Source organism: Heterodontus francisci, chromosome 18, assembly GCF_036365525.1.
Source record: "Heterodontus francisci isolate sHetFra1 chromosome 18, sHetFra1.hap1, whole genome shotgun sequence".
NCBI classification, from domain to species: domain Eukaryota; kingdom Metazoa; phylum Chordata; class Chondrichthyes; order Heterodontiformes; family Heterodontidae; genus Heterodontus; species Heterodontus francisci.
In genome coordinates this window covers 48,361,850-48,388,531 of record NC_090388.1, presented here as the reverse complement: position 1 = coordinate 48,388,531, position 26,682 = coordinate 48,361,850, and the positions used below count along the sequence as shown (strand labels likewise).

Below are 26,682 nucleotides of genomic sequence, written 5' to 3'. Positions count from 1 at the left end.
GTGTTCCAGCAATACAGTGGTATAACAGCATAGTTCAGTTATAGGGTTTTATAGGGAAGCCAGTTTTCTCTGTGAAGAGGTAACCTGGAGGGTTCTTCTCCCCCTTCCCAGGTAAGATGAAAGTGTGTCAAACTTTGAACTCTGAGGTGGGAATTCTGAGGCATTACCCATTCATACAGTATATTGATATTAATAAAATGAGCAGTATCCTCCTTATTTAACTTTTTCTATGTAGATAGCTACAGTCAGAATGGCATTTGATGTCCCATATCTCTCCTGTTTCAGATTGAAATGCTGGAACACAAATATGGAGGCCATTTGGTGTCTCGCCGGGCTGCTTGCACCATCCAGACAGCCTTCCGTCAGTACCAACTCAGCAAAAACTTTGAAAAGATTCGGAATTCCTTGCTGGAAAGCCGCATGCCCAGGCGCATTTCTCTGCGGAAGGTCAGGTTACAGAATGCCGAGAGCTTAATGGAAGGGTATAACTTTGCAGGAATCCCCCTGGTGCGGTCGCCATCCTTACCTGCTAGTATCAGTGGGGCTCTAACTGAGCTTGAGGACTCCTTCACAGAGCAGGTTAAGTCACTGGCTAAGTCAATTGATGATGCTCTCAGCTCCTGGAGCTTGAAGACAATGTGTTCACTGCAAGATGGCAGTAGTTATCAATTCACAGAGACTTTCAGCAGTGCATCAATGCAAGAGAGAGCAGGAGGCGAGATGGAGAAAACAGGACAAGAAAGCAGTGATGACAAACTGGAAGATGGCCTTGCAAGAAGTGGCAGTACACTTATGATGGCTTTCAGGGATGTCACCTTTCACATTGAAAACAAAAACATGTCAGTTTCTTCACTGCTGGAATCTGCATCAGTTGCCATGGCAAACTGTGAGAATGCTCCGTCAGAATCTGAACAGAGTGCTATTGCAAAAGACGATCAGTGTCCAATGGAAGAGGAAAACAAAGACTCCCAAAATGCTTCTTCAGAACAGGAACAGATGATCATTCAAAACAATCACCCTTTCACAGAACTGAATGTCAACATCAACTCAAATGGATTAGGAGGAGGGTTGGTGGGGCAGAGTCAGATCACCATGCAGAAGATTCAAATAGATCATAACAATGGGATCATGCAGGACAATCAGTTGGAATCCAATGCAGAACAACTCAGCAGCAGCAGTACAACTTCCATCTCCGCTAGGTCTCCATCAGAGGTCTCTTCAAAAGAGGCTCTGCATGCCATGATATTGAGCATGCCCAGATACCACTGCGACAACCCAAGCAGCTGCAAGTCACCAACACTCTCTACTGATACCATCCGCAAACGTCTCTACCGTATCGGCCTCAATCTTTTCAATGTGTAAGTAAACAGCAACAGCAGACTGTGAGGTTTTGTCTAGAGAAGTCATGAGTCATAACATTGTCCAGGCCTGGGGTACTCCTGCAGGGGGAAGATACCTACAACCTCTTTTTTACAAAACTGAAAAGCTATCTATAGAAGTGAGCTTTTTGGGTTATGATTTGTACTTAGTTACAAACTCTGATGCTGTTGCTTTTCTTTTAATTTATGGCCCTGAAATCTGCTTGGGCTTTCTGGCACACATCTTCTGTAAGTCAGACAGGAGTGCGATGGAAGGCCTGAGAATAAGGCTGAGACCTGGCGTAGCCCCGCAATAGGCCCCAATCAAAAGGCTGGAGGACCTGGGGCTTTGCTGACTGACTGTCGGACTCTGCTACTGTTTCCTTCCCTCTGCTATTACAGGTGCCTGAGATGCATCTGTAGAGGCATGAGCATTCAGCAAGATTGGGGTAGCTCCCATTGATCTTGTATATCCAGGTGGGGTTTAGGACAATGCTCCTAGTGATGTCACCCCGAGGATTGTCAGCCTCCTGGTCTTTCTCTGTTTTGTTTGTTTTTTTTCTTTTCAACCTTTTTCATATTTCCATTCTTTTTATGCAGTTGCTAAGCATTAAGCGAATTATTATCTTTAAAAGAGTTTATATTGAATACAAGTTCTGATCCCACTGGGCATTTTCTTATTTTCTTATGTGCTTTCTGCTAGTTTTATTGCTATAAAACTGTCTTGTCTTGTTTTTCCTCTTTTAATTTAGTGTAATTTTGTGACAACCCCCAAGAGCTACAGATTTAAAATGAAAGAATATTCCACTGAATTTCCCTTTAATTGAAAATGTTTAAACGGCAGCTAATTATATTAGATCTTTTCAGTTGTCTCTTTTTACTGTCGTTATAGTTTACAGCTGTTAAAAAATGCAAGTATACATTATTCAAGTACTCCCCTGATGTGATACCATGGTAACAAGGGCTGAAAGACACCAGTAACACCCTTTATAACATCGAAGCATTCTAGGCAATCTGGTAGACTGCATTCCTGCTTCAAATAAGTATTCTACAAGAGAACCCCAATTATATGAACCCCTATTAGATGAACTATATGCATCTCTCTGGTAGAGTAGTGGGACAGTGATTGCAGGTAAATTATTCTTGTAAGATTTGAAAATAAAACTAGATAGGCCAAAATTCTCACACTGTTCTGCTAGAAATTCCAAGCACAATATGGCAAAAAATGACTAGAAGCTTCAATATAAATTACTCAAATTTGACCAATCTTAAGTTGTGCGTTATCATAACATCATAGAAGTTTGCATGTTGTAACATGTAACCATTTCAAATTACCTGACCTGCTGAGTTTTTCCAGCAAGTTTTACATATGATTTTGGAGAAGTTATTGTAAACTAATGCCCAATTTAATAAAATGGCCATAAAATACAATAAGATTCTTTTTCTGCACAAAGAGTTGATTGAAGATGCTACTCTGTACACTAAAGCTCTGAATATAAGCTTTATTATGTCTGTATTAGGATGTCAACATATAAGCTGGCAAATCAGATTTTACCCTGTTCTAAGGAAGGCCACATGGAACTTTGTGGTAACTTCTTTCTGAGATAAAGCACGATAATTTTAAACAGACACACAAATTAGAAAATTGCAACCACATTTCTCACAATTTTCCATCCACTGAAGTCAATGAGAAATATGTGGGCATTGCACTGACAATTTTGGCAGCTGTAAGTCCCTGCTATTGGCACATACATGGAAGATGGCTCCAATCTGGTTTTATCTTGTGTCATACTAAGCCTCCATTATCCACTGATAATAGACTGTCACCATCTATTTGGATCTTGTTTCAATTCACCTTTTAAAACTCCCGTACCACATGCTCAACATGCAAATGGGTTACCAGCATACAGTGCAAGTAAAAAGATTCATTTGGCAAACAAGTGCATAGTGTTAATAATATAAGCAGAGTCCTGGCACAGAAGTACTGTTCAAATAGAAAGCAACTTAATAAAAGAAAATAAGCAACAAATAGACCTGTCTAATGCAATCAGTTTGACAAAGCATTACTTAGTACATGTATGGCACAATCATTATTGAGCTGCTCCAGTATTGATGGCTTATTTTGATAAATGGACTCTACAAATATAACTTTATTTCTAACGTCACGATATTTGATTGTTTTCTTTTTCTTCCTTTTTTATAAATGGAAATAGCAGAGAAACCTCCTCTACATATCAATGCTATTCTACTCAAAACTCAGTCTGCTGCAATCTCTGTGAATTGGTCCAAGAACCTATTCTTAATGTTGCTAGTTGCTTTGTAGCTGTTCTAAGTTTCACTCACCCAATAAAGCAACTTGAACTTTAATTGCAAGAAATTAATCCCGATGGACTATTTTCACAAAATTCAAAGCCACCTTCTTTTGGAATGTATTTACAATTTCGTTGAGAAAAACAGGCCAGAGAAATTCATTTATCACCTCATCACATATATCAGCCAATATGATTTTTCCCCTTTATTCCCCTCATTGTTTGGGCCAGATGTGGAATAGTCAGTGGAGCAACAGGCTGCAGTCAGATACAGTAAGGAAACAAAGATGACCGGTGTCAGTTTTTCTCTATAATAAGCCATCTGAATCTCTCATTCAGATTAAAATCTTGGACTCAACCTTAGGGAAACATTATTGCTTATAGAAACCATCTAGTCCCCTCAATTAGATTATCTGCTTGTTGTTACTCTCAGCAATTTGTTGTACTGTACATTACTTTATACAAGAAATAATTTTGCAATTTACTATAAAAAGTACCACAGTCATACAAATGTCTTGTGGTTAATGTACCACCAGGCTTTGCATCTGGAACCAAGTTTTGCAGTGGGTCAGAACGTTGTCTTTCACCTCTGGGAACTGGAATGCTTGAATGCATATTTGACTAATGACATGAATGACTTTCTTCTCTGTCAAAGGCAAGGTGAATTGGGTTTTTACTCAGAGTGCGCACAAGGATGTTTATTTTGGAAAATAGAAAATTTATAGTACCAACTCTATTCTGCATCTAATCCATGCTATTTCTGGCCTGGAAGTACTTGATAGAGCACTACAAAAGGGCTTTATTCTGTATCTAACTGGCACATATCGGCTGAATTTTATGGGCCTCTTTGGAGACAGATTCAGAGGCAGGGGACCCATAGAATTGTGACAGGAGGCGGGGGGAGGGCACTTGCCTTCCGGTTGCACCAGAATATATTTGGGGGCAGGATATGCCGACGATGGTCTTCCCACCCAGAGGCCAATTGAGACCCTGAAGTGGCCTATTACCTGCTACTTAAGGACCTATTCCTGCTGTCGATGGGATTTAACCAGCAATGGGAGGGGCCTCTGCCACACAGGGAGGTCGACCAGTAAAACAAGACGACCTCCCTGTGGGCTTGGTAGGAAGGGCCCTACTCTGTTAACAATCTGTGGCCCATAAAGGACCCCCATTGGGAAACACTCCACCTACATTTATCCCCCTTCCACTGCAGTAAATGCCCACCAGCACGCCCCGCCCCCCCACCGCCTCTCGCCAGGGCCTGCCCATCTGGCCTCAGGGACCCTGCCTCACTCAGCTTGGGTCTCAGCTCTGGTGCTGGGCCTGGGTCCAAGGCCTCTTGCAGAACCAGCAGTAGCCACCGCTCCTGGTGGCACTGCCAATACTACTGAGCTGCTGGCCCTCTGATTGGCTGGCAGCTCTTGGAGGCACAATCCCTGTCTTTAAAGGGATGGGGATCCCAGCACTGGGCACTTAAGTGCCTGAGCACTGTTAGAGCTCACCATTGGGGCTCTGAAAGGCCCAGGTGGGGTTCCCTTGCCTGTTCGGCTCTGCACCGAGAGCCCCTCCGGCACAACAAAATCCAGCTCAACTAAGTTGTGTAAAGAACCAGTTTGACAGGTGATTGGTCTTTTCTTGTTTTACATTTCATATATTCTTTCAGATTACACAATACAAATTAAACAAGCTAAGTTTCTATGGAAGGTAAACTATGCACTCAATGTTAAAGTCTTGTGAAATGATTTTCATTAACTACATACTAATAATGTAGGTAGCACAAACCTGCTTTTGGGTCATGTAACAAGGGGCCTAGGGTACAATGCACATAATCCTGTCTAGTTTTCCTATTATTCTCAGATGTGTGATTCTCACTCTCTCAGGTTAATTGTGGCTGATGGCCTGACCTAGCTCCTTTCTGAGTCCTGTAAGCCCCTTTCCCCACAGTCTTATCAGTATATGGTGGTTATTGTCAAATGGAAAGAAATAAAAAAAAAATCTGGGTTTGAAATTATATTTAGTCACGTTTGGATTTCTTCCAAAAGGCTGATTTGTAACTTGTCATTTAGATAACATCATGACAATTTCTTGGATAATCTTCAAGATTTCTTCTGCCAAAATCCAGAATTGCCTTGGCAAGAAGGTGCAATGAGAAACTCGTCTACAATTCTCAGCTATCACAAAGTTTCCAGCAAAAGATCTCCAACTATTTTTTAGTTCCTACTGTGTTTTGTCTGTGCATCCTGCTTAATGGTCTGTTTAATAATTCATTTCTTGCCATCTCTCCAGCAGTAAATGGACTTATTAACACCTTATTTCAGAGATTGAGTTTGAAGTGGATTTCTGCCAATTGAAATGTCCCGTTTCTTTGTCTTCACCCTTCACTAGCTTCTTAAAAGAAATTCTAGCGATATTTTTTATTTCTAACTCCAGCACTGTGACACTGAAACGGGTACTAATATTACAGAAACAAAGCTACTTAGGTGCCATCTGTAGCTTCTTAATATAATAGATTCTCTGTACAATTAAAATTATAACCAAAACATTATAAATAAAAATGAAAAATTCTACTATCCCATTTTTCCTTTGTTATCTTCCATCAATTATATTTCCTTTTACTTAACTCCTCACTAATGTAACCCACTCTAACTAATTTCCACCTTCCTTTTTATTTTAACATTTTTTCTTACCTTGTTTTCTCAACCCCTTGGAATCCCAGGCCTGGATCAGGTGTTATTGTAGCAGAAATAGCAAGCAAAATCAAGTTGTAGGAACTATAGAACCTCCGCACTCTAATCTTGCTTTTCCTACCCCTCCCCTGCTAGGAATGCTGCCCACTGTCTCTTCCACACTCATCCCAGAAAATGCTAGTGAGGAGGCAAGGCTTACTTTGCTCCTCTCTGCCTCCTCACCTCTGCTCCCTGGGACCACCAGGAGATGCCTAGCAGTATTTCCTAGAGTCAAGGTGGGAAGACACATAAAATCGAGCCATCTTGTTCTTCTCATCAGATGCTGCAGCAGCACCACCTAGGTTTTCTTGGGGGCCATTATCTGATGTCTGCTTGCTGGTGTTGGATCTGTTAGGTATCTGCCATGCATATATAATGACTTGTGATCCAGGGATGAGGTCATGGTGGGATTGGGCAGTAGGTAAAAATATGGCCCTGATCCAATAGGCCAGGAAAAGGAAAATGTAGCTCCTATTGTCCATTTTGGCCCATGCAGCAAGTATTAGGAGTATGGGCATGGGAGTTGATATTAGAGGCAGGTCGAGAAACAAGCATAGGACTAGTGAGCTGGGGAATAGAGCATGTTGGATAGGAGATTGGACAGCAGTATGATTGTATTGTGTGCTTATCTGGAATTATTCTCCCGATATGATGGGTCTCTACTAATCACATGACTGATAATGCCACATGATTGCCATGGACCAATCACCAATGCTGCAGGCGCTCTACAATCATACATTCTTTACAACCATGCTGACATAAAATGTTTAATAGTATAGATGCAAGTGACATCTAGTAGCAGAACTTCAATACTGCATCATTCTTTATATTTTTATTATATTGACAGGCTGATTAATTTGGACATTGATCCTTTCTCCTTGAGCACATGTGGATCTAAACATTGACCTAAAATTGCTTTGTAATTATTCTAGCATTGTATTCAAGGAATGTGGCCATTCAAATTTAGACCAAACCTGATGAGAACCTGGTCTTGAAGCAATATCTTGTTATATCAGGACTCTGCTGTTGAGTAAGGCCACTTTAAATGAGTAAAACTTTTAAGCAATAATAGTTGTGTGGGAGTTATAATTAAGGACAAGCCATTTAACAGAAGGATAACACCTTATGTCAAATTTTTCAATTAAAAGCTCTGCCTAATTATCACTTACTGTACGGACACAAAGCAGTATTAAGATTCAATTTATTTTCTCTTTTTTTAAAAGGAAAGAATATTCAATTTATAGCTTTTGGAAAAATTAGGTGTTGGAGAATGCTTGCATATATCTGAGACAGCTGAGTGGGCTGGAAGTAGTTTGGTGGGATTAGAGGAGGTTAATGGGTAGCAGGTAGCTTGGAGAGTTCCATGGGGTGGGAGGCAGGTCTGTGGGATGGGAGACATTTCAACAGGAAGCAAGTCATTGGGAAGGGAAATAGCTGAATAAAATGACAGCTAATCAGTGAAATCCATAGGCATTTGAATGGGCTAAAGAGGCAGGGTCATTCAATATGGTTGAAGCCAACTCAATATGATTGAGGACAAACCAACAAGTTGTGGGGCAGCTTGGTACTGCAGTTCATAGGGTGGGAAGCATCTGCATATAATTGGGACAGCTTTGGATGCTTCGGAACAGCAAATTGAGGCAAGGACTAGCTGAGCATATTTGTTGTCAGCATTGTGCAAGGGCCTCTGAATACCAGTTTGCAACAACTGGCACTAACAAAGCAGCATAAACATAGGAATTTATACCTAAATGAATCTACATTTGCCTTTACAATAGATTAGACACCACTATGTATGTAGTTGCATTTCCTGTTGTGGTATGAAAACACTACAGTCCAGGTTACAAAATTGGGCCATAAAGTAAATTAACTGATAATTTCAATTAATATGTGTGATGAGTTTCACTGCCACACAGCTGTGTATCTTGTAAAGGCAATCTGCAACAGAACTGGGTATTCCAGTGGCATAGATAACTGCTGAGTTACCTTGGAACTTGGATGTGTATGCAGCCCAGACTGAGAAGGTGAAAGTCATCTCTCTTCATTCAGTATTAATGAGTTTAACTTTGGGCAGCTTCAGTCCGGTTCCCAAAGAATGTTAGTCTACAGGATTGAATGTTCTACAAATTTAGCCCAAGTGTGTTATTAATTTGCATAAACTGTGTTTTGATGGGTTGTCTCTTATTTTCTTCCCTTCTCTTCATTTGAATGTACCCATGTCCCAAGAAAAGAGGATGTACTTACGATCTACTCCCAATACTTTTCCAGCAGCTGTCCACCAGAAGGATTATGAGATGGGATTCAAGATGATTCACTGTCTGGGTAGATAATGCAATGCTAGGTGCCCACTTTTGTATATTGAGTGGCAGCTCCACATGCTATTGGATGTGGAAGCCTGGTGCCTACACTGTGCCTAGTGCATCTGATGTGCCCCAATGCAACTGCCATGATTTTGGCACAGTGACAACCAAGGCGGGAGGAGTGCACTGTTTATTCTAGTTCCACTTCTCCATGGGTCACAACATATATTTAATTTTTTTCCCTGTTATTGATGTGGTCAATCATAGACTCTATTTTATCCCAGAATAAAACACACCAACCAGGTTTCTTTAATAAACAACAAAATTATCACTTTATTATAAAACAAGTCTTAACCAGTAATGAAGTAAAACATAAACACACAGATTGAAATATTAATGTTCCCTTTTTACCTTAGCCCCTCACACTCATACACACACACATATAGACCGGTTAACTGGGGATAAAAAAAAGGAATTTTTGTTTTTAGAGCTCTAATACAGACAAAAAAACACTTGGGCTGAATACATGAACATTCTTGAAGAAACAGCAGATGAGATATGTTGTGTTCCAAAACTGGCATACAATCTGTCCTCCGAGTACACGTAGATAGGTCACTGGGATCTTTTAGAACAGTTCTTTTCAGGCAACGTTGAGAATTAATTTAGCAGGCTTTTCTTCAAAGACAGGCGATGAGATGAGTTGACACAGTGGACTTCTCAGGGCCTTTTAGAGAGATGCTGGAAAGCTGAGCTGGTTTGCGGTCTTCTATCCTTCCTTGGGAATTCTTTTCTCTCCTTGAAAGTTCTCTCCCTTTTTATACAGTTTAACCCCTACTCAGAACAATTCAAAAGCAAAATTGACAACAGGAGGTCAAACTTTTGAGCTCCATCAATCTTGACCTGTTACCTCTTCATAAACCTCTTCACCAGGTGTCCAAATTTCTCTGTTGTTTATTGAGCTAGAAGTCAGGTGGTTTCCTGGAAAGGCTATTACTGTTGCATTACTGGTTAAGGAGAATATCACAGCTGTACTGCGGGAGGACACCTTAGAGGGGTCATGCAGCGAGGCAATATGGGTGGAGCTCAGGAATAGGAAGGGTGCAGTCACGATGTTGGGGGTTTACTACAGGCCTCCCAACAGCCAGTGGGAGGTGGAGGAGCAGATATGTAGACAGATTTTGGAAAGATGTAAAGGTAACAGGGTTGTAGTGGTGGGTGATTTTAACTTCCCCTATATTGACTGGGACTCACTTAGTGCTAGGGGCTTGGATGGGGCAGAATTTGTAAGGCGCATCCAGGAGGGCTCCTTGAAACAATATGTAGATAGTCCAACTAGGGATGGGGCCGTACTGGACAATAGCCCGGCCAGGTGGTCGAAGTTTCAGTAGGAGAGCATTTCGGGAACAGTGACCATAATTCCATAAGTTTTAAGGTACTTGTGGATAAGGATAAGAGTAGTCCTCGGGTGAAGGTGCTAAATTGGGGGAAAGCTAATTATAACAATATTAGGCAGGAACTGAAGAATTTAGATTGGGGGTGGCTGTTTGAGGGTAAATCAACATCTGACATGTGGGAGTCTTTCAAACGTCAGTTGATTAGAATCCAGGACCAGCATATTCCTGTGAGGAAGAAGGATAAGTTTGGCAAGTTTCGGGAACCTTGGATAACGAGGGATATTGTGAGCCTCGTCAAAAAGAAAAAGGAAGCATTCATAAGGGCTGGAAGGCCAGGAACAGACAAATCCCTTGAGGAATATAAAGACAGTCGGAAGGAATTTAAGCAAGGAGTCAGGAGGGCTAAAAGGGGTTATGAGAAGTCATTGGCAAACAGGATTAAGGAAAATCCCAAGGCTTTTTATACGTATAAAAGAGCAAGAGGGTAACCAGGGAAAGGGTTGGTCCACTCAAGGACAGAGAAGGGAATCTATGTGTGGAGCCAGAGGAAATGGGCGAGGTACTAAATGAGTGCTTTGCATCAGTATTCACCAAGGAGAAGGACTTGGTGGATGATGAGCCTAGGGAAGGGAGTGTAGATAGTCTCAGTCATCTCATTATCAAAAAGGAGGAGGTGTTGGGTGTCTTGCAAAGCATTAAGGGAGATAAGTCCCCAGGGCCTGATGGGATCTACCCCAGAATACTGAGGGAGGCAAGGGAAGAAATTGCTGGGGCCTTGACAGAAATCTTTGCATCCTCATTGGCTACAGGTGAGGTCCCAGAGGACTGGAGAATAGCCAATGTTGTTCCTTTGTTTAAGAAGGGTAGCAAGGATAATCCAGGAAATTATAGGCCGGTGAGCTTTACGTCAGTGGTAGGGAAATTATTAGAGAGGATTCTTCGGGACAGGATTTACTCCCATTTGGAAACAAATGGACTTATTAGCGAGAGGCAGCATGGTTTTGTGAAGGGGAGGTCGTGTCTCACTAATTTGATTGAGTTTTTTGAGGAAGTGACAAAGACGATTGATGAAGGAAAGGCAGTGGATGTTATCTATATGGACTTCAGTAAAGCCTTTGACAAGGTCCCTCATGGCAGACTGATACAAAAGGTGAAGTCACATGGGATCAGAGGGGAGCTGGCAAGATGGATACAGAACTGTCTCGGTCATAGAAGACAGAGGGTAGCAGTGGAAGGGTGCTTTTCTGAATGGAGGGATGTGACTAGTGGTGTTCCGCAGGGATCAGTGCTGGGACCTTTGCCCTTTGTAGTATATATAAATGATTTGGAGGAAAATGTAACTGGTCTGATTAGTAAGTTTGCGGACGACACAAAGGTTGGTGATGTTGCAGAAAGTGATGAGGACTGTCAGAGGATACAGCAGGATATAGATCAGTTGGAGACTTGGGCGGAGAAATGGCAGATGGAGTCTAATTCGGACAAATGTGAGATAATGCATTTTGGAAGGTCTAATGCAGGTGGGAAGTATACAGTAAATGACAGAACCCTTAGGAGTATTGACAGGCAGAGAGATCTGGGCGTACAGGTCCACAGGTCACTGAAAGTGGCAACGCAGGTGGATAAGGTAGTCAAGAAGGCATACGGCATGCTTGCCTTCATCGGTCAGGGCATAGAGTATAAAAATAGGCAAGTCATGCTGCAGCTGTACAGAACTTTAGTTAGGCCACACTTAGAATATTGCGTGCAATTCTGGTCGCCACACTACCAGAAGGACGTGGAGGCTTTGGAGAGGGTACAGAAGAAGTTTACCAGGATGTTGCCTGGTCTGGAGGGCATTAGCTATGGGGAGAGGTTGGATAAACTCGGATTGTTTTCACTGGAACGACGGAGGTGGAGGGGCGACATGATAGAGGTTTACGAAGTTATAAGCGGCATGGACAGAGTGGATAGTCAGAAGCTTTTTCCCAGGGTGTAAGAGTCAGTTACTAGGGGACATAGGATTAAGGTGAGAGGGGCAAAATTTAGAGGGGATGTACAAGGCAAGTTCTTTACACAGAGGGTGGTGAGTGCCTGGAACTTGTTGCCGGGGGAGGTGGTGGAAGCAGGTACCATAGAGATGTTTAAGAGGCATCTTGACAAATACATGAATAGGATGGGAATAGAGGGATACGGACCCCGGAAGTGCAGAAGGTTTTAGTTTAGGCAGGCATCAAGATCGGCGCAGGCTTGGAGGGCCAAATGGCCTGTTCCTGTGCTGTACTGTTCTTTGTTCTTTGCTTGTTGTTGTTGCTGGAGGTCAGGTGGTTTCCCGGAAAGGCTTGTTTCCCTCATAGACCTCTCAGTGCCCCTTTTTTTATTTATTCATGGGATGTGGGCATCGCTGGCTAGGCCAGCAGTTATTGCTCATCCTTAATTGCCCTTGAGTAGGTGGTGGTGAGCTGCCTTCTTGAACTGCTGCAGTCCATGTACGGTAGGTACAGACACAGTGCTGTGAGGAAGGGAGTTCCAGGATTTTGACCCAGCGACAGTGAAGGAACGGCGATATAGTTCCAAGACAGAATGGTGTGTGGCTTGGAGGGGAATTTGTAGGTGGTGATGTTTCCATGCATTTGCTGCCCTTGCCCTTCTAGGTGGTAGTGATGGTGGGTTTGGAAGGTGCAGTCAAAGGAGCCTTGATGCATTGCTGCAGTGCATCTTGTGGATGGTACACACTGCTGCCACTGTGTGTCGGTGATGGAGTGAGTGAATGTTTGTGGGTAGGTGCCAATCAAAGATGCTGCTTTGTCATGGATGGTGTCGAGCTTCTTGAGTGTTGTTGGAGCTGCACCCTTCCAGGCAAGTGGAGAGTATTCCATCACACTCCTGACTTGTGCCTTGTAGATGGTGGACAGAATGGGGAGTCAGGAAATGAGTTACTCACCACAGGATTCCTAGCCTCTGACCTGCTCTTATAGCCATGGTATTTATATGGCTACTCCAGTTCAGTTTCTGGTCAATGGTAACCCCCAGGATGTTAATAGTGGGGATTCAGTGATCGTAATGCCATTGAATGTCAAGGGGAGATGGTTAGATTCTCTCTTATTGGAGATGGTCATTGCCTGGCACTTGTGTGGTGAGAATGTTGCTTGCCTCTTATCAGCCCAAGCCTGGATATAGTCCAGATCTTGCAGCATTTCTACACAGACTGCTTCAGTGTCTGAGGGGTCGTGAATGGTGCTGAACATTGTGCAATCATCAACGAACATCCCCACTTCTGACTTTATGATTGAAGGAAGGTCATTGATGAAGCAGCTGAAGATGGTTGGGCCTAGGATACTACCTTGAGGAACTCCTGCAGTGATGTCCTGGAGCTGAGATGATTGACCTCCAACAACCAGAACCATCTTCCTTTGGGATAGGTATGGCTCCAACCAGTGGAGAGTTTTTCACCTGATTCCCATTGACTCCAGTTTTGCTAGTGCTCCTTGATGCCATACTCAGTCAAATGCTGCTTTGATGTCAAGGGCAGTCACTCTCACCTCACCTCTTGAGTTCAGCTCTTTTGTCCATGTTTGAACCAAGGCTGTAATGAGTTCAGGAGCTGAGTGGCCCTGGCGGAACCCAAACTGAGCGTCACTGAGCAGGTTATTGCTAATCAAGTGCTGCTTGATAGCACTGTTGACAACGCCTTCCATCATTTTACTGATGATGGAGAGTAGACTGATGGGGTGGTAATTGGCCGGGTTGGACTTGTCTTGCCTTTTGTGTACAGGACATAATTGGGAAAATTTCCACATTGCCGGGTAGATGCCAGTGTTGTAGCTGTACTGGAACAGTTTGGCTAGGGGCACGGCAGGTTCTGGAGCACAGGTCTTCTGTACTATTGCCGGAATACTGTCAGGGCCCATAGCCTTTGCAGTATCCAGTGCCTTCAGTCGTTTCTTGATATCACGCGGAGTGAATCGAATTGGCTGAAGTCTGGCATCTGTGATGCTTGGGACTTCAGGAGGAGGCCGAGATGGATCATCAACTCGGCACTTCTGGCTGAAGATTGTTGCAAATGCTTCAGCCTTATCTTTCACACTGATGTGCTGGGCTCCTCCATCATTGAGGATGGGGATATTTGTGGAGCCACGTCCTCCAGTTAGTTGTTTAATTGTTCACCACCATTCTCAACTGGATGTGGCAGGACTGCAGAGCTTAGATCTGATCCGTTGGTTATGGGATCACTTAGCTCTGTTTATCGCATGCTGCTTATGCAGTTTGGCACGCAAGTAGTCCTTGGTTGTAGTTTCACCTGGTTGACACCTCATTTTGAGGCATGCCTGTGCTGCTCCTGGCATGCCCTCCTGCAGTCTTCATTGACCCAGGGTTGGTCTCCCAGCTTGATGGTAATGGTGAAGTGGGGGAATATGCCAGGCCATGAGGTTACAGATTGTAGTTGAGTACAATTCTGTTGCTGCTGATGGCCCACAGTGCATCATGGATGCCCAGTTTTGCTTTGCTAGATCTGTTCAAAATCTATCCCATTTAGCACAGTGGTAGTGCCATACACACGATGGAGGGTATCCTCAATGTGAAGGCGGGACTTTGTCTCTACAAGGATTGTGCGGTGGTCACTCCTACCAATACTGTCATGGACAGATGCATCTGCGGCAGGCAGATTGGTGAGGACAAGTATGTTTTTCCCTCTTGTTGTGTCCCTCACCACCTGTCGCATACCCAGTCTAGCAGCTATGTCCTTTAGTACTCGGCCAGTTTGGTCAGTAGTGGTGCTCCCGAGCCACTCTTGAAGTCCCCCACCCAGAGTACATTCTGCGCCCTTGTCACCCTCAGTGCTTCCTCCATATTCTGTTCAACATGGAGGAGTACTGATTCATCAGCTGAGGGGGAGGTGGGGGCGGTAGGTGGTAATCAGCAGGAGGTTTCCTTGCCCATATTTGACCTGATGCGTTGAGACTTCATGAGGTTTGGAGTTGATGTTGTGGACTTAAAGGGCAACCCTCTCGACTGTATACCACTGTGCCGCCACCTCTGCTGGGTCTGTCCTGCCGGTGGGACAGGACATACCCAGGGATGGTGATGATGGTGTCTGGGACATTGTCTGTCAGGTATGATTCCGTGAGTATGACTATGTCAGGCTGTTGCTTGACTAGTCTGTGGGACAGCACTCCCAATTTTGGCACAAGCTTCCAGATGTTAGTAAGGAGCACTTTGCAGGGTAGACAGGGCTGGGTTTGCCTTTGTCGTTTCTGGTGCCGAGGTTGATGCTGGGTGGTCCATCCCGTTTCATTCCTTATTGACTTCGTAGCGGTTAGATACAACTGAGTGGCTTGCAGGGCCATTTCAGAGGGTGTGAAGAGTCAACCACTTTGCTGTGGGTCTGGTGTCACATGTAGGCCAGACCAGGTAAGGACTGCAGATTTCCGTCCCTAAAGGACATTAATGAACCAGATGGGTTTTTACAACAATCATTAATGGTTTCATGGCTGTCATTAGACTAGGTATTATTTCCAGATTTATTCATTGAATTCAAATTCCACCTTCTGTCATGGTGGGATTCGAACCCATGTCCCTAGAGCAATACCCTGCGTCTCTGGGTTATAAGTCCAGTGACAATACCACTACGACACTCCCCATAGAAACGCCAAATTTCCAGGGACTGTTTTTCAAAGTCAAATGGCCTTTACATGACTCCCTTTGAAAACTCCAAAGTTTAACATTTCTTCAATCTTTCAAAAATGAATCCTCAAAAAAATATGTTTAACTAAACACAGAAGCACTTTCATAACAGCACTCAACGGCTGCATACAATATTCATTAAGGGCCTGAACTTGTTTGAATGAGGTCCAAGCACTTTAAAGTATCCTGTGCAGTCCTTCAGCTGTTCTGCACCGATAATAAATGTAGAATATTGGATCTTAAGGACTGATTTTGGTTGGACAATGACTTCCTTTACTTCTCCTCCTGAAAGAATTCTTCCAAGATTTCAGAACCAGCAAATGTTGACATACTGATTGTACAGGAAATCTTATTTCCTGGCCTGTGTCACTTTGTAGAAGTGAGCTGCCCTTGCATATGGAATCAGGTCAGCCTATTTGGATTACCTAATAAGTCGCTCTGTATTTCCTTATGGAGAACCAATGTTTTCTGCTATCGGCTATGGATAATGATAGCCACAAATATGCAGATTGTGTAAAATCACTTCTAATTTGGCAACATTGCTCTTTGAGTTGGTAAACCATGATTAAGAAATTGGACTGAAATGGTAAATTGCAAGTGCAATAGGAAGTAAAAGAGAAATATTTCCAATTATATGCATTTCCTTAAATAGAAATTCTGGATGGGCCATTGCACCAATGGAAGTGCAGTGGTGTTGAACTTTCACCTGCTGCCTGTTGCCTGCTGTGACCTTGTCCCAAACCTTGGTGATAGAGTCATTAAAATATCAAAGGGAGGTGTATGTACGTTGGCTGCAGTGATAATGTAAATGTCAGGATTTTTTGGGAATCCCTGACTTGCTTCCAAATAGACATCTGGGTGAAAGAGGGTGGACAGAACAAACAGCTACCCATCCTTAGTTGGAATGTCATGTGCTTCTAATTAGAAATGGCTCCCCTAAATTCAGCCCTTAATGCCTGCCACAAGTCTGCAGAGCTGGCAGATCATGAGAACAATCAATGTGCGATGCTGATTTGATTTCAGTACTGCCACTTTGGAGCTCAAGGCTCTAGATGATGCCTTCTCTTAACCTTACACAGTCGAATACAACTTTCAGGGCCATGCAGATAACTGGAAAATATTTCTCTTTAACTTCCTATTGCACTTGCAATTTATCATTTCAGTCCAATTTCTTAATCATGGTTTACCAACTCAAAGAAGGGTCCTCCACCAGCTCTATTTAAAGGGAACATTAACGATTTACAGTTTAGTTTATTTCTTCTGACTGTGACTGCAACACTGCATGTTTTTGGTGATTTCCATAGTTGTTTCAAACATCTACAGGGAGTGATGTGGCAGGTCCTGAAGGACTTCTTGCTGACTTCAACCCAGTTGTGCCCAGATGTGGGCGCACTAGTAGGCCTTCCTCTTGGAATCAAGCATGACTGAGAAAATGAGCTGATGCCACACAATGAACTTTTATGCGTCTGGCTCCTTCAAGGCTGTTGCTGGAGATATTACCAACCTCTCACAGTTTGAAGCACACTATCGTGTAATGGAGGTCACTGAGACTCTTTTGCAAAGGGAGATAACATAATTACATTCCCTCTTGCTGGAGAGAAGCAGGTGGAGCAAGCACAAGGATTTGCAAGGATTGTACATTTCCTAAGGTGCAAGGTGCCATTAAATTCATGCTGTTATGATCAGGTGAGGAGGGGTCGCAAGGCTTGCCTCTTGTCTTTCTCCTTGTTTGACCACAACAGGGTTTATTCCTTTTTAAACAGAGGATGTGCTTGCCACTTCAGTGTGTGCTTAACCTTTTACCTTTGTTGTGATCATAAAAGAACTAATCGAATAGGTTTTCTTGAGTTTAGACAAGGAAGAGGTGAGTTAATTGTATTTAACCAAAACCTGATCTAGATAAAATAATAAACTACGCTACACTTTCACTCACACGTACGCAGACGAGAATCACACACACAAATAGATTACAGAGTAGAGAGGAATAGTTTGGGTTGGATTAGAATACAGAACAAATAAAAATGATATATAGTCTGTGGTGTCTGTTAATTCAGTTGTCTTTCGGCTGAATCTGGAGTCCTGACGTTCTTGGTTGGTAAATGTTCTTGGAGACAGTGGAGCAGGTGGTCTTCTTCCCGGGGGCTTTGTCTTGGATCTTTTCTAGCCAGCAGGCAAGCTTCAAATTCCCAAGGTCACCTGGAAAGAGAAAGAGGAAGAGAGAGACACCCCCTATGGGCTCTGCACACATCAAAGTCTCAGGAGCTTGTCCTTTTGCAAAAGACTGCTAGTTTTTCACAGATGGGGAGGCAGTCATATGATTGCCCAGTGTCCTTGTTTGCAATTTAATTAGATTCAAGTCTAGGAATTCTCAATCTCTCTCAAGTCTCATTGTTTCAAAGTTTATCCCATGGACGTACATCTCTACTCATGAATACTTCAAGAGGGCTTTGAATGTCCCGCTAACGGGGTTGATACTGGATGATCTACTTGGCTATTCAAGCCATTGTCCTGGATGGGAGCCTTATTAGACATGTGTCTCCAAATCGATGTCTTGGAATGTGAGGTATTTCAGTGCAAATTGTGGTGGCATTCTTGGCTGCCAGTTTTTTAAAAGTTAAATGTAGAATCCGAGTTCTCCTTTTTAAAAGTTTAATGTAGGTTTCCAACCAATGAATTAAAATGTTTTCTTGACAACGCACATTGCTTTGCGGTGCCTCTGTCACATGCCTGAACTGGAAGATATTCCACTCCCTCTGGTTGTAGCTGGTGTGTGATCATAAGCAGTACATCATGCAGATCAGTACCTTGGAGTAGTCATGGTGCCTTCATTCTGTGACTAGTCCACTGTGCCAGCTGTATGTCAGCCACCACAACAAACTATAGGATGGCTACTAGGTGAGAAAGGCTATCCGCTGATGACAAGGCTCATGACTCTTGTTTGCAACCCACCCCACACATGTGCAGCATGTATACAATGAGATCTATGCTGGCATTGCATGCCCATTGACACCCTGAAGCAATAGTTGCACTGCCTGGACCAATCTGGAGGAGCCCTGCAGTATTCGACTGAGTGCATCTCCAGATTTGTGGTGATATGCTGCATGCTGCAGAACCTTGCCATCATGAGGGAACAGCCCTTGCAACCACCTGTCAGGCAAGAAGCTGAGGAGGAGGAGGAAGAGGAAGAGGAAAGGAGGCTGCAACCTAGTTAGCTTTTTCTAACCAATAACCCCAATCACAATTGCCCATTCACCAACAGTCTCATGCTCCTTACCTTCCCTTCGTTACTGACCATCACCTTGTCCTCATGTCCACAATGCCTAAACAAAAGCCAACACAACATACACATTCCAATACAAATTTATAAATTAAATCATGCCATACAGCACACAAAATTAAACTAATCACCTTTGTGCATTCCCTTAGTGCCTGTCTTCCGTGTGCCTTTTCTTGTCCTAGTGCTCCTATGCAGTGCTACCCAAGTGGCTGCAGCATGGCTGATGGAAGGCTGCTGACTTTCATAGAGGTGACTACAGATGGACTGGGGGATGATCTCAAGCAGCTTTGGGCCAAGATGCCCAACTACAGACTGCAGCAACTTGGCATGGGTGGCAGCGGTCTGGCCTGACTGACCAGCAACAGCAAGGGCAATGGCAGAATGGCAGGCAGGGAAGACAAATGCTGTCATCCTGAAAGGGGACAGCAGGTTCATGCTCCACAATGCCACTGCCACTCTCACTGGTGGTGTCCGAGCAATCCTAGCAATGTGTTGGAAGACAGATAGCTGGACTGCTGTGACACCCCGGTATCCAAAGCCATGATGGCAGCAGTCTGAGCTTCCACTGCAGCACACAGACATTGGGTGGTTGCTGCTTTTGCTATAATAGAAGATGAGACATTGGTCATCAGATATTACATCATGATTGGGTCCATAATTCTTCTCATGGAGTTGGCCACCACTTCCATACTGGAGAGGATGAGCTTCAAGCTCTGTGCTACATTGGTGCCTGACTCATCCATGCTTCTTGTCATTGAACACATGGGGTGGAATTTTAGGCTGGCGCTGGGAGTCTCGACGTCATGGAAAAACAACACCGAGATTCCCGCTTCACCTCTTGTATAGAAGGCCGCCGAATTTAGTGCCAATCAGGCACTTAACTTGAAAGCCTTTCACAGGATTTAGGACCCCGTCGCCAGATGTCCCGACCTTGCAGAGTTGCTGGCCAATCAGAGGCCGACAGCTGCAACGCTACCGCGGAGGTGGTGGCTGCTGCTATAGCTGCAGCGAGCAGACACCGAGGAGCAGCGCTGGAACCCGGCTTAGGATAGGTCAGGGCAGGAGGAGTCTCGTGGGGTGGAACGCGAGGGAGGAGGTTCGACAGCAAGGGCTGGGGGAGGGTGGGTGGCCCTCAGCGGGCCCCCCACCTTCCTGATGTCGGGTCCCTCGTTCAGGCACTAAGTGCCTTTGAACGAGGGACCCGTCTCCCCCTCCCTCCCACCAAAGCCGGGATGTAGCCCACACGGTTTCTCATGCTGTGCCTCCTGTGTGGCTGACAGGGCTGCCCGCCGCATGGATAATTGTGGCTGCAGTGGGAAGAGGACCTTAATTGGGGATTAATTACCCAGTTAAGGGCCTCAATTGGTGGCGGGGCGGGAAGGCCATTCATAGGCCTTCCTGCCCCAGACTAAATTTCAGTGGAGGCAGGCTTGTAGCAGTGTTTCCCCCACTCCACCCCCGCCAACACCACCCACCCCCCCAATCCCACCATCATCCCACCCAATTTTCTGCTTTTCTTGCCTCCAAACCCACTGCGGGGAAGAGCATGAAATTCCACCCATAGTTTCTGACTGGCTTCCCAATGCACCAAGCATTTCGGTGTGTACACCCATCAGGCTTTTTCTGTAGGCTGTCCCATCGAAGTCCTTATCTGCGTTGCCTGCAGCAGAACTCATGTGTGAACTGGCATCTGCATTATTCTTGCTCCCTGCCCTGGCTACAGTGCTGTTGTGCCTTGTGTCTCACTATGTGCAGATCCTGCCTATACACTATCCTCTAAATTACATGCAATATCAGTATCTGAGCTGGTGACTGTGACTGTGAAATTGAGTGATGGTGTTTCTGCATCATCTGTGTCTTCTGGGTCTTTCTCTACTGTCTGTACAGGTTGTAGTTCTGGAGTATCTGAAAGGAAAAGGGACAAGTGTTGTCGTGAGGAAAATGGGGAAAGTAAGAGCTGCATGCTTATGCCATCTGCAGCTTCTCTGTCAGAAGAGATTGTAGAATGAGGGGGAAGTGGGATATGAGTAGGAGCATTATGTAGGAGGATACCATCATCTTCAATGGATTTGCCCCACCGATGGTCACAGCCTCAGCAAGGGCCCATCCCATAATGGCCAGCACTGTCTCTTCCATCGGGCTCAGGGTATGCAGGCCTGTCTGTCCCTCTCCAGTTAGCTCCTGTTGCCTCTGTTGTGCAAGAGAAAAGGAAGTGTGTCAGCGAGTGTGGCGAGTTTGGGTGATGTGGCTGTCATGGGTAAATAGCTGTGTGCAAGCTGAGAGATGTGGGTGTGTGGTTGTAGCAGTACTAAGTGTGTGAGGATGTGGTGAATCATATGAAATATTTGGTATGAGTCCCGCTTGATAGAGATTGTTGCTAGTTGATAGTTTTTTTTTATTTGTTGTGGTGAGCCACCTTCTTAAACAGCTGCAGCCCAAGTGGTGTAGATACACCCACAGTGCTGTTAAGAAGGAAGTTCCAGGATTTTGATCCAGTGACGATGAGGGAACAGCAAATCAGGATGGTGTGTGACTTGGAGGGGAACTTGCAGATGGTGGTGTTCCCATGTGCCTGCTGCCCTTATGCTTCTAGGTGGTAAAGGTCACAGATTTGGAATGTGCTGTCAAATTCAGCAGTGTCTGAGGCTAGTGGTACAGTTGGTAGGATATGGCATTTATGGCATCTGACAATGCACTCACTGACCCTGACCACTCGTGTGAGATCATTAAGCTTTTTCCAGGTCGGACTCCTGTCATTGACTTCTGTGGCTATCTGCTCCCAATGCCTTCTCATCATGTGGCTGGAGGACGTCCTGCCCACCCCCCCCCCCCCACCTTAGGATGTAGGGCATCTCTGTTTCTTTCCATCTCCTCCAGCAAGACCTCCAGTGCAGTGTCTGTAAACCTGGGTGCCTGTTCCCTCCCGTGGTCAGCCATTCTTTATGCTTTTCCAGGTCAGATTCAAAGAACAAAGAACAAAGAACAAAGAAAATTACAGCACAGGAACAGGCCCTTCGGCCCTCCAAGCCTACGCCGATCCAAATCCTCTATCTAAACCTGTCGCCTATTTTCTAAGGGTCTGTATCTCTTTACTTCCTGCCCATTCATGTATCTGTCTAGATACATCTTAAAAGACGCTATCGTGCCCGCGTCTACCACCTCCGCTGGTAATGCATTCCATGCACCCACCACCCTCTGCGTAAAGAACTTTCCACGCATATCCCCCCTAAACTTTTCCCCTTTCACTTTGAACTCGTGTCCCCTTGTAATTGAATCCCCCACTCTGGGAAAAAGCTTCTTGCTATCCAGCCTGTCTATACCTCTCATGATTTTGTACACCTCAATCAGGTCCCCCCTCAACCTCCGTCTTTCTAATGAAAATAATCCTAATCTACTCAACCTCTCTTCATAGCTAGCGCCCTCCATACCAGGCAACATCCTGGTGAACCTCTTCTGCACCCTCTCCAAAGCATCCACATCCTTTTGGTAATGTGGCGACCAGAACTGCACGCAGTATTCCAAATGTGGCCGAACCAAAGTCCTATACAACTGTAACATGACCTGCCAACTCTTGTACTCAATACCCCGTCCGATGAAGGAAAGCATGCCGTATGCCTTCTTGACCACTCTATTGACCTGCGTTGCCACCTTCAGGGAACAATGGACCTGAACACCCAAATCTCTCTGTACATCAATTTTCCCCAGGACTTTTCCATTTACTGTATAGTTCACTCTTGAATTGGATCTTCCAAAATGCATCACCTCGCATTTTCCCTGATTGAACTCCATCTGCCATTTCTCTGCCCAACTCTCCAGTCTATCTATATTCTGCTGTATTCTCTGACAGTCCCCTTCACTATCTGCGACTCCACCAATCTTAGTGTCGTCTGCAAACTTGCTAATCAGACCACCTATACTTTCCTCCAAATCATTTATGTATATCACAAACAACAGTGGTCCCAGCACGGATCCCTGTGGAACACCACTGGTCACACGTCTCCATTTTGAGAAATTCCCTTCCACTGCTACTCTCTGTCTCCTGTTGCCCAGCCAGTTCTTTATCCATCTAGCTAGTACACCTTGGACCCCATGCGCCTTCACTTTCTCCATCAGCCTACCATGGGGAACCTTATCAAACGCCTTACTGAAGTCCATGTATATGACATCTACAGCCCTTCCCTCATCAATCAACTTTGTCACTTCCTCAAAGAATTCTATTAAATTGGTAAGACATGACCTTCCCTGCACAAAACCATGTTGCCTATCACTGATAAGCCCATTTTCTTCCAGATGGGAATAGATCCTATCCCTCAGTATCTTCTCCAGCAGCTTCCCTACCACTGACGTCAGGCTCACCGGTCTATAATTACCTGGATTTTCCCTGCTACCCTTCTTAAGCAAGGGGACAACATTAGCAATTCAATTGCAGAATGACTCCCAGCACCTGCACCAGCCACAATGTACCTCTCCTTTAAGAGGTGCAAGTTAGCTTTAAGTAGTGTAATTTACTAATGATATTGAGCTCCCTACTGTTGTGTGCAGTGAATGAGCAGCACAGTTCGAGCCGGCTGCATGCAGAAATCATTCAAATGAGCAAGCAGCATGAAGTTAGCATGCTGCCTGCATTACACAGAATGTATGCATCGAGATCTCCGCCCCCATTTTTGGAGACTATCCAATTTAGTTAGTAGGCAAAAAGTTACTTATGGTGTAGTTGAATGGAGTACATATTTGGCACAGATTACTCACTGAATACTGTATAGAATTCCTCTTTATTTTATAGGATGAAGTTGCAATATTGGTTTTTGCATTTATCTTTATTTGGTAGGATAGAGGTTAAATTTAATTTAAAATCCCAGGTTTACATCTGATGAGCTCAATATTATTCGAGGAATAAACACTCTGTTTCCTTGATATCTATCTGTTATAATTTCAGCATCTATCGTCGAAGAAAACAGCTTCCTGACTGCCAATCATGTTCCATGACAAAGTCTTTGTTTAGGATTCAAGTTTCATAGCTACTGCTCCTTCCTTGAGTCTAAGTTTGTGTGGTGTATTGCCCATTGGAGTCAGTCTATGCAGAGACTCTGGAGGGTACAGATGGTTATCATCTTCTTCGTCTATAGAATCAATGCTAATGTATTCTTCTAATTCACCAGACAGCTTTTCTAAAACCTTTTCATTCAAATCTAGTCAATCTTCATTTTTAGCACAAAGAATAGCTTTTGAATAGTAACTTGTATCAAATAATTGTCCTTGCCATTTTGCCACATTAACCAATTCCACTGCTGCCATGCCATACCCTCTCTCCTATGCCATCCCCATCCCATGCCATTCCATCCTTCCCATGCCATCCCCATCCTATTCCTTCCACTGTTTCCAGCCACCCCTATCCCGTTCTTGCCATCCCCATCCCTCACATCAATTCCATCCCATCCCTCATGGAAACAATCTCTCCAGCCAGGGTAGCTTTGTTGTTGGGCTCCCCTTACCTTCCATTGCTTTTGTTCTCCACCAACTTCCACCACATCCAACAACCCCCCTCCCCATCCCACCAGTGGTGTCGTCACCAACCATTGGCAGCCACACATGCGTCCTGCATTCCAGCCCTCCACGCACCCCACATACCTTCACATGCGCCAGACACCGCCCACCAAATAAACCCAGCAACAGATCCGCCCTTAAACTGACCAATAAAAACAGTCCGGACGGACGAAAACTGAATATTGTTATTATAGATACAGAGGCATGACATACAAATGACACAGAGCATATTATAAATATATCTCAAAGCAACATAGCGTGGTTCTTAGTGACACTCAATTCTTCTGTTAGCTCACTGCTATAAGCTTAATTCAGTGTTGTATTTTGTAAAACACCAATTTGTTACATAACATAGTGAGCATTATTGCATCTCCAGTAACTAGTCTTTCATGTAAAGAATCTTAACAGATGGAGTCACTGCTTTCAGAAATGTTTCAGTGAAAAGAAGGGAACAACTGGAAATCACCCCTCCTGAAAAGTCCAAGCTATGTCTAAAACTGATGGCCATTCTTTTAGCTTGAGTATATTGCTATTTTTACTGTCACACTTTGATGTCATGTCAGCCCTTCAGGTGTTGCAGCAAAACCATTGCTTAATTCTCTGTGCAGCACCATCCCCAATGCACATTATTTTATAAGGCTAGTTTCACATGTTTGCAATTCTCGGGGTCTTTAGGTATGCGGGCATCACTGGTAATGTGGGCCAGCATTTATTGTCCATCCCTAATTGCCCTTAACTGAGACGCCTAGTAGACAATTTCAAAGGGCAGTTAAGAGCTGTCGTTCTAGTGTCACATTTTGGCTGGACCAGTTAAGGACAGAAGATTTCCTTCCCTAAAGGACATTAGTGAACCAGATGGGTTTTTATGACAATCCAGTAGTTATGTGATCACCATTACTAGCTTTGTAATTCCAGATTTATTTCATTAACTGAATTAAGATTCCCCACCTCCCTTGGTGCAATTTGAACTCAGGTCTCCAGATCTTTGGTTCAGATGTCTGGATTACTAGTCCAGTAACATAACCACTATGTTATTGTTTCCCAGCTACTCGGGTTCAATCTCCCACTCCGTTGCCCATATCTGAAATCGCATGCAAGCTGCCCACAACTTTTCAAGCGTTCACTTCAATGGATGGAAAATTATATCCTAACTCACAGCAAATCCATGGCCTCTGTGCTACCAGGCCTACATTGGCTCCCAGTCTGGCAATGCCTTAATTTGAAAATTCTCATCTTTTTCTCAAATCCCTCCATGGCCTCTCCGCTATGTAATCCCTTCCAGCCCTACAACTGTCCAAGATCTCTGTGCTCCTCCAATTCTGGCCTCTTGTGTATCCCTGATTTGCATCATTCCACTACTGGTGGCTGTGCCTTCAGCTGCTGAGGCCCAAGATCCGGAATTCCCTCCCGAAACCTCTCCACCTTTCTTCCTCTCTCTTTCTTCCTTTGCGATGCTCCTTAATACCTACCTCTTTGACTAAGCTTTTAGTCAGCTGTGCTAATATCTCTTCATGTGGTTAGGAGTCAAATTTTGTCTGATAGTGCACCTGTGAAGCTCCTCAGGGCATTTCACTCTGTTAAAGGTGAAATATGAATGCTTGTTGTTGTTGTAGTAGTGTGCCTATGATTTTCTGCTCTGTGTGGCCAGTAGACATGGCTCCCTAGCTGTAGTGAGCATTCAGAAAATCAATGTTTGATTTAACATTGGTACACCTCATAATTCTTGTACATTGATTTCTCTTAGTTGCCTTCAGCACTATTTTCATTTTCAATTTTTCTTTATTTTTTAGAAATCCTGACAAAGGAATTCAGTTCCTGATTGCTCGTGGATTCATCCCTGACACAGCGATTGGAGTTGCCCACTTTCTGCTGCAGCGGAAAGGACTGAGCCGTCAGATGATTGGGGAGTTTCTTGGCAACAGCAAGAAACAATTCAACAGAGATGTTTTGGAGTGAGTAATGACAATATGTTGCTCCCCCACACCTTCCCCACCCCCATTTTAACAGGTCAGAGACCAAGGGGCCATTAATACAATTCAACTCTCAAAGATCCTGTAGAAAATTACACACGTAACCCTTTGGTGAAAAAGTTCAGTCCCATGACCCAACAAAA

At 44.2% G+C, this 26,682-nt stretch overlaps 1 protein-coding gene across 1 annotated transcript in view; it reads left to right on the top strand.

Annotated features, from left to right (window-relative positions):
• The first annotated feature begins 285 nt into the window (after window positions 1-285).
• Window positions 286-26,682, top strand: part of LOC137379862 (IQ motif and SEC7 domain-containing protein 3-like) — a 189,806-nt gene continuing 163,409 nt past the window's right edge. The window contains exons 1-2 of the mRNA XM_068051254.1: window positions 286-1,358; window positions 26,360-26,521. Coding sequence (XP_067907355.1) covers window positions 292-1,358; window positions 26,360-26,521 — 1,229 coding nt within the window. The 5' untranslated portion in view covers window positions 286-291. The remainder of the gene's footprint in view (window positions 1,359-26,359; window positions 26,522-26,682) is intronic.